Below are 8,265 nucleotides of genomic sequence, written 5' to 3' on the forward strand. Positions count from 1 at the left end.
ATACCTTATTTTCGCTTAAGTTTATTTGGTGTGGTTTATCTGCAATTTCTGCACTTAAAACTTGCGCTATTAATATTAAATGCGTTTTATCAATTGCAAATTGACAATAATTATTTACAATACCTACTAGTTAGCAACATCTTGATGGTGTCGTACCTCGTAAAATTCTTAGTTTCAGAAAACTTAGACCTATCATTTGAAAATGGAGAGGATTTAAGTATACATAAACTTTTATGAGAAAGATTTTATTTTGACGTTCAAAATACTGTTTACATGCGGGCGCGGAACCAAGATTCGAAGGAGGTGACTCTGGCGAAACCAGCGGGGTGGCCGAGCTGACAACCGTCGCGGTGACCGAAGGAAGTGATACCGATCTGTTGATAAATAATATTAAGTTGAAATATATAACATTTAATCCATTTCTCTGGCTACCAACTGTTTTTTTATATGCATCTAAACTAGATTACGAAGTAAATAATAATAACTAAACTCATAGTTAAAAGGCCTTTTTACATTCCATAGCATATATGAATATAATTATGTATATTATTTTATAATTCCTTACAAACATAACTTGATAGAACTTGGAGTAATAGAAGTTAATTTGGTTAAACACATGAAAGAGTATACTGACCAATTCCTGGTTGTTGTTGATGGTAAGAGGACCACCGGAGTCCCCAGCGCAGGTGCTGCGTCTGCCGCTAGTGTTGACACACAGGGTGGAGGCAACGACTGTGGTTGATCCGTAAACGCGAGCGCAATCGTTGTTGGTCATGACAGGGAGATTGACATGGCTCAAAGCTTGGTTGTTGGAAATTCCACCAGCGGATCCTGTTAGTTAATATTGCGTTAAAAATAAATTAAACAGGTTAGGTTAACAATCATTGTATAATATTTTTGCAATATTTAAGGACAATTTACACACGGCACGATCTGATCCCATACTAAGCTTTCGCTTGCGTTATGGAAACCAGATGTCTGATAAACATATATATATATATATATATATAATTTTAAATAAATACTTATATAGATAATTAATACCCAGACATAGAGCAAAGATCTATGTTCATCACACAAATATTTGCCCTGGGTAGGAATCGAACCGGCTTGGAAGGCAGGGTCCACTAACCAAGCCAACCGGTCATCAAGCTATGTTTTTATGTAATGTTTTTTCGAAACTTACCGTCTCCTGTTCTGCCGAAACCAGCAGCAGTAGCTGTAACACCGACGTATTGGTTGCTGCCGGACGCCAGCCTGATGGCTCTGATATTGTCTGTAAAATAATTGCACGTTAGACAGGTACTTTTATGAAATTATGTATAAAGTTTATTAAATTAAGAATTAATACTTACTGCTGAAAGTGACTCTGGAAATAGTAGCAATGGCAACATCATTTCGGAGAGTGATCATGTTGTAGCTTCCGTGCATTGTCACACTGTTGGTGTTGATGCGGGTACCGCCAGAGAAGAGGCGGACGGAGCCAAGGACGACAGTGAACTGGCGGGCTTGAGCTTGGATTGTGCGCCAGCAGTGAGCGGCAGTCACGATTCTGGTATCACTGACTAAAGAGGAGCCACATACTGATTGTCTCCCATCGGTAAGAGTGATGACCAAACCACCCTGTCAATTATATTTTACACGTTACATACATGACTTGAACAGATACTTCCAAAGATGATTAAAATTCAAATAGGTTAAAAAAACTTACCATATGGGGGTGTTGACCGAGACTGGAAGATGAACCACCTGTAATCCTGGAGCCATCAAAGTCCATAGCCTCCTCCGCCGCCTTGATGCGAGCGGCTTCTGGAACGCCCACTACATTGTGGTAGTCGATGAGTATGGGCTCATACTTTGGGGCGGCTTGAGCCAAAGCGGCTAGACCGATGACGACCAGGAACAACTTCATTTTGAAATGTGCAGCATACAAATACTGCTCTGATTTTATACTAAGCGTGTATCAGATATCGCACGATGCAGATAATTATTAAGCTTATCCTGTCCATTTTAATGATGATACCACGTAAATAATTATCTTAATATTGTTATTTTTACATAATTTTCCGAATTACTTTAATTACCTCGGTGATAACATACTCTCTAAAGTATTAATTTTAGTTTCTCCTAGGCAAAGCTTTAGATTTTTTATTGTTTCATAAGTGTTTGTGAAGCTCATATTCTTCCTCTTTCGTATTAGGGCAGGCAGGCAAGAAACACAAATATCGCGAAAAAATTATTCTATAGTCTCCAACGGGAATCAAACCCAGAAATTATAGGATCTACGCATTTTTTTTTGTGTGGTGTCTCTCTATGTTAGCCAGAAGGGCTGAAGGTTCACCCTGATAGCGACATGCGCAAGGGCGTCCCCCCTTGACGGGGATCTCGAACTTCGGCTTGGGCTGTCGCTTGAGTGGAGGAGGCCGGAAGGGCCCTAGTCGGACGAGCCAACGAGCCTACGCTAATGTACTACAACGGTGGTTGTAAACTTAAAATAAAGTTAAGTAAGTGTGAAATAAAGTTTTCAAGTGAAACTTCTTTAGACGCGTTGAGAATAAAATTTCAAGGTCGCGTCATGGCAATACCGTCACGTCAGTCGTAAGGCGACGATTTTGGTATCATTGTATATTGACAAAAAAGTTTCATTTCTGACACGTGTAGGATTTCATAATATTTTCGAGGAACAGTCAATAAAACAAGATAAGAGCGATTAAGAGATAAATAATACTAGTTCATAAATTCGCGGGTGGCTACAGATTAGCAATAGGGTTTTTCCAGTTTTGATAACATTGTCTGTTGAGTTAATTTATCAATGAAATACATATACATATATAAAAATGAAACCCGTTTTCCTTGGTCACGACATCACGCGTGAACGGTTGGACCGATTTCGATAATTCATTTTTTATAATATTCCTTGACTCCTTGAAGTATGAGGATGGTTCTTGAGGAAAGAAAACATAAACATGTACCACGGACGAAGCCGGGGCGAACCGCTAGTAGATAAATAAAATGGAAAAGCTATCATATCTGCTACGAAACAATTTGTATAAAGACCCATATTGAAAAAATAGCCGATTTAAATTAAAATATTAAGTTTAAATTACATTTTTAAACATTAATATATTTTAAAAATAGAATCTATTCAATGCAGTGAAAACTTTATTCCCCTTTTCATAAATTAAAATAAGAAGCATTTACTTATGTGTTACGTTTTATACCACATGTACAAAAAACTACTTGAAAGTAGAAGAAAAAGACTGCAACAACAAATTAAATCAATTGTCATTAGATCTTTTTTAGCTGACGAATGTATCAAAAATTATAATAGTCGATAAGAATTAACTATATTAGCCATCAATAATTCACACTGTCGGCTTTTTATATAAACGTATATATCGTAATTATCATTGCGTAAACAAGTTAATGAGTTACGTTGAATGTAGATTTATGTTGATATTTTGTAATAAATAAGTAATACATAAAATTGCATTCAATATATCTTTATTATGAAAAGTTATTAGGCAGTTTACATGCGGGCGCGGAACCAAGATGCGAAGGAGGTGACTCTGGCGAAACCAGCGGGGTGGCCGAGCTGACAACCGTTGCGGTGACCGAAGGAAGTGATACCGATCTGTTGATAAATAATAAAATTAAGAGATAGAATTTAGACATTTATTCCCAAAGCACACTTTAAAAATACAACACTAAAATTATTTCCGTGTTAGATAGCTCATTTATCGAGGAAGGCTTATATACTATAATCACACTACGAACAACAGGAGAGGAGCCACGGGGGTAAATATAAAAATCTATGAAATTTCTTCAATGTAGAATGTTTGGTTGTACTTACCAATTCCCTGTTGTTGTTAATTGTTAGGGGACCACCAGAATCTCCAGGGCAGGTACTACGTCTGCCGCTCGTGTTGACACACAAGGTGGAAGCGATAACTGTATTGGGTCCATACACACGGCTGCAATCATTGTTGTTGATTACAGGAAGGTTAACATGTCTCAACACTTGACTGTTTGATATTTGTCCACCAGATCCTGCAAGAATGTTTCAGTTTTGTAATAAATAATATTCAAGATAATAAAGTATGAAAGAAAACGACCAATAATTTCCAAGTAATAATTTTTATATCGACTCACCATCACCAGTTCTTCCAAAACCAGCGGCAGTTGCTGTTACACCCACGTATTGGTTGCTACCAGATGCCAGGTTAATAGCTCTAATATTGTCTGTAATTAATAAATAATAAATAAATAAATATTGCAGGACAATTTGCACACACAGCACGATCTGATCCCATACTTTTTTTTATAGTAACCCTAGCAATAGGGCAGGCGACTCACTTGGGGGTAGGTGATAGACGCCGCCCATGACGATCACAGGCCACAGCTTTGGGAACACTGCGATCGTATTGCCGGCTTAAAGATGAAAGTTGGCTTTTCGGGTAGGTGTAGGCTCTTTGTTTGAAGGTTTCTATGTCGTACTGGTTGGGGAACATTTGTTCCACAGGAGTGTGGCTCTGGGCAGGAAGTGCAGTGAGAAACGCACGGTTGACGAGCGCCATGCATCTAGGTGGTGTGGATGATATTTTTGCTTGTGTCGGGCAGGGCGGTGGTGGAATTGTGCAGGTGGTATTAGGACAAATAATTCCTCAGAACACTTCTCGTTGTATCCTACTACGATTATAAAGGCGAAAGTTTGTAAGTATGGATGTATGGATGTTTGTTACTCTTTCACGTAAAAACTACTGAACCGATTACAATGAAATTTAGCACACATATGGAAGGTAACTTGGATTAACACATAGGTTTTATCCCGGAAATCCCATGGGAACGGGAACTATGCGGGATTTCCTTTGAAAACGCGGGCGAAGCCGCGGGCGGAAATCTAGTATGCTATAAAATACGCACAGAGTCGCAACATCTCGCCTCAAAGCCAGAGGATCCAGCGGTGAGCTCAGGTAGGTCGACAACGCGGCAGGCACGATGCTGAAGGCGGTCAAACGGAAGTAACTGATACTGAGGTACTGGGGGGTGGGGATAATTAACACCCAGACACAGAGCAAACATCTATGTTCAACACACAAATATTTTCCCCGCGTGGGAATCGATTATCGAACCCACGACCTTTGTCTTGGAAGACAGGGCCAATTCCAACCAAGCAAACCGTCAGTCAAATTATATTGTAACTTCACTAATCAATCACATTAGGGAAAGATTTAATAACATGAACGTTTTACTTACTATTGAAGCTGACTCTGGGTATATGTGCGATAGCGACATCGTTTCTAAGGTTTTCCATGTTGTAGCTTCCGTGCATGTGAACGGTGTTAGTGTTAAGACGGACACCACCGGAGAACAGGCGAACGGAGCCGAGAACAACGGTGAACTGACGGGCTTGGCTCTGGCGGGTGCGCCAGCAGTGCGCTGCGGTTGCGATCCTGGTGGCACTGATCAGAGAGGAGCCACAGACTGATTGACCTCCGTTGCTTAGAGTGATGATTAAACCGCCCTGTTCAAAATACATATATTTTTTGTTTATAATACTTTATGTTTATCATAGTTTCCAAAGGTTTTTTTTTAAAACCAAGGAGCATATTGGTTTATAAAAATAACTACCTTAAAAACAACCGACTTCAAAAACGGAATTAAAAATAAAAAAGATTTGATATTATTAATTACTACATAATACATATTATTTAGACTATATGCTATTTAGTACCTATTTACTAAAAAGGTTTGATGTCGGTGCACGGGCTTTTTTATTTTTTACTTTACCTTTTTGAAGGCGATTGTTATTTTTCAGTCTTCATCTCCATCTCCTATTTTTATTTTTATTTCTATGTTATTTTTAACTAGTTGTGCACCCCATCTTCACCAGTGTTACACTGTCGTGCTAACTTATAAATTCACGTTAGGTCATACGAAATACTTTCGTGAAGATCATCACGCGAACATAGACATAGTCTAAGCACAGTATTACAATAGGAAATAATATTGTAATACTGTGGTCTAAGTTTCTATAAAGGATTATCGGTCAAATGACAATATTTCAAACAAGATTGAGCGCAAAGTCCAGGGAAATGTGCATTACGCCGAACAACGAGGTTTTGCAGGAACATTACAATATATGAAAATGCTTTTGGAAATTGAGCTATTCCCTGTATTTTACCATTTTTAAGAAAGTTACATGACAAAGAAATGTTCGAGAAAATTCTCTATGGTATACCCATAACCCACCCAATATTATAATAAGGCTATTTTAAACAGTATATAGCAATAAAACTCACCATATGAGGGAACTGTCCCAGGTTCGATGTAGAACCACCCGTGATCCTGGAGCCATCGAAGTCCATAGCCTCTTCCGCTGCCTTGATGCGGGCAGCCTCCGGAATCCCCACCACATTGTGGTAGTCTGTTAGTATGGGCTCATACTTCGGGGCTGCTTGAGCCAAAGCCAGACCAATGACGACCAGGAACAACTTCATTTTGAAATGTACAGTTTGCAAAATTCATATGGTTTATATACTAATGTAACTATCAGATATGATGACAATTTTGATGATTAATCTGCTTATCCTATGACAATGAGGATTAACACAATTAATCATCATTTTTACAAAACAAATAACCCTATTAGTTGATGCCTTTACCTATATTGATAGGAAATTTATTTTTCCGACTTCAAGAAAAGAGGCATTAAATATTATAATTTTCCAACGTAGAAGAATTTTCAGTATCATTTTTTATTTCGAAAAAGAATTTTGAGTTTGTTTTTACTTTTTATATACAATTAATATATACACACACATGTGTATATATATATATATATATATATATATATATATATATATTAATTGTATTGTGGAAATAAATAAAGCTTATTATTTTACTTTTTAGCAATTTCAGGTAGTGGTTACCCGCGCCGGCTTCCCTTCACCAGCAATGAAAAGTTAGATACATACTAGGTACAGATGTAAATTAATCATACATTTAAAATTTCTCCGTTGCGACGTGAAAGAAAGACAAAAAAAAACAAACAAATATCCTAAACTATAATATTATAATAGATACCTACTAAAAAAATCAAAAGCCATACTTATTAATTTACAAAAAGCTTTGGATTTTGAATGAAAAACACTTAACTTCACCTTTATTCACATTACGACGATGTTCCAAAACCAGTCGTAGTTTAAAAAAAAATTAAATTAAAGAAGATTCAGTAAATAAGATGCTTTTTATTTAAAAACCTAGAGGCTCTATGATGCAGTTCCATCAAGAGGTATCAATACTAGTACTAAGCTGAAGAGTTGTTTGTTTGTTTGAACGCGCTAACCTCAGGAACTACTGGTCCGATTTGAAAAATTATTGTTGTTACATAGCACATTTATCTAGAAAGACTATAGGCTCTAGATATATCTTTACGCCCAACAGGAGCGGAGCCACGCGGGTTATTATAAGCGCGAATTTTAATCAGGTTGGCAAAAACATGACTAAACGCCAAAACGTAGAAAAATAATGTAATAAACATGTTTAAGTACTTCTTCTATACCATCATCATCATTTTTAATGAGCCTCCTATATGGACGTATGAATGGAAACTAAAATATAGTAAAACATTCAAGAGAAGTTTATAAAAGCGTGTTAAAGTGAAGCTTCTTCTTCGTTTTTCTTAGTGGCCTTCCTGATCCCAATAGAAACAGATTCTGCCAGTGAAAATGAACCTAATCGACTAATTTACCGAATCGACATTTTCCAATTTCATGCTGGGACCGCGCCTGTTTGTGTGCCAACTTTGTGGCAATTATTACTATTATATGGTTATTTAAGTACAAATGTTTGAAAAATGCGTTAGTATGCATAAACTCGTCTTTAATCACAAATATGCTTCGGGTCAAAAAGGAATAACATACTTACAGTTATGCTTTTAAAAAGCTTTTGTTGTAATAATATTATTAGTTACCTACATAGAATCTTTCATAACAGGCTCAAAGTTTCCATTTTCTTTATTATAATATAATAACCTTGCAAGCATGTCGAAAATCCTTCTAATATTATAAATGCGAAAGTTTGTGAGGATGTGTGTGTGTGTGTTTGTTACTCTTTCACGCAAATACTACTGAACCGATTACAATTAAATTTAACACACATATAGAGGGTAACTTGGATTAACACATAGGATATGTTTTATCCCGGAAGTCCCTCGGGAACGGGAGCTATGCGAGTTTTTCTTTGATAACGCGGGCGAAGCTG

At 37.2% G+C, this 8,265-nt stretch overlaps 2 protein-coding genes across 2 annotated transcripts; both read right to left on the bottom strand.

The window, feature by feature from the left end:
• Positions 1-229: 229 nt before the first annotated feature.
• On the bottom strand, positions 230-1,912 carry LOC149910114 (epithelial serine protease-like). The gene is made up of 5 exons (XM_090110610.1): positions 1,712-1,912; positions 1,356-1,623; positions 1,187-1,276; positions 635-831; positions 230-374 (listed from the first exon to the last, which is right to left on the bottom strand). The coding sequence occupies exons 1-5, from the start codon at positions 1,910-1,912 to the stop codon at positions 270-272; spliced, it is 861 nt and encodes a 286-aa protein (XP_089966736.1). The 3' UTR covers positions 230-269.
• A 1,596-nt stretch (positions 1,913-3,508) lies between these two features.
• LOC149910115 (epithelial serine protease-like) lies at positions 3,509-6,500 on the bottom strand. Its single transcript, XM_090110553.1, has 5 exons — positions 6,303-6,500; positions 5,257-5,524; positions 4,153-4,242; positions 3,854-4,050; positions 3,509-3,634 (listed from the first exon to the last, which is right to left on the bottom strand). Exons 1-5 carry the CDS (start codon positions 6,498-6,500, stop codon positions 3,530-3,532), a joined length of 858 nt encoding a protein of 285 aa, XP_089966679.1. The 3' UTR covers positions 3,509-3,529.
• Positions 6,501-8,265: the final 1,765 nt, after the last annotated feature.

Source organism: Colias eurytheme, chromosome 2 (assembly GCF_061535395.1).
Source record: "Colias eurytheme isolate Ceu_HAF_F1 chromosome 2, ilColEury1 Martin Lab GWU primary, whole genome shotgun sequence".
Lineage (NCBI taxonomy): Eukaryota > Metazoa > Arthropoda > Insecta > Lepidoptera > Pieridae > Colias > Colias eurytheme.

Coding starts and splice junctions, on each gene's coding strand:
- LOC149910114 (XM_090110610.1), bottom strand. CDS start 1,912: ATGAAGTTGTTCCTGGTCGTCATCGGTCTAGCCGCTTTGGCTCAAGCC. Junction 832..1,186: donor TTTCGGCAGAACAGGAGACG/GTAAGTTTCGAA, acceptor ATTAACTAACAG/GATCCGCTGGTGGAATTTCC. Junction 375..634: donor TCAACAACAACCAGGAATTG/GTCAGTATACTC, acceptor ATTTATCAACAG/ATCGGTATCACTTCCTTCGG.
- LOC149910115 (XM_090110553.1), bottom strand. CDS start 6,500: ATGAAGTTGTTCCTGGTCGTCATTGGTCTGGCTTTGGCTCAAGCAGCC. Junction 5,525..6,302: donor TGGGACAGTTCCCTCATATG/GTGAGTTTTATT, acceptor TATTTTGAACAG/GGCGGTTTAATCATCACTCT. Junction 3,635..3,853: donor TTAACAACAACAGGGAATTG/GTAAGTACAACC, acceptor ATTTATCAACAG/ATCGGTATCACTTCCTTCGG.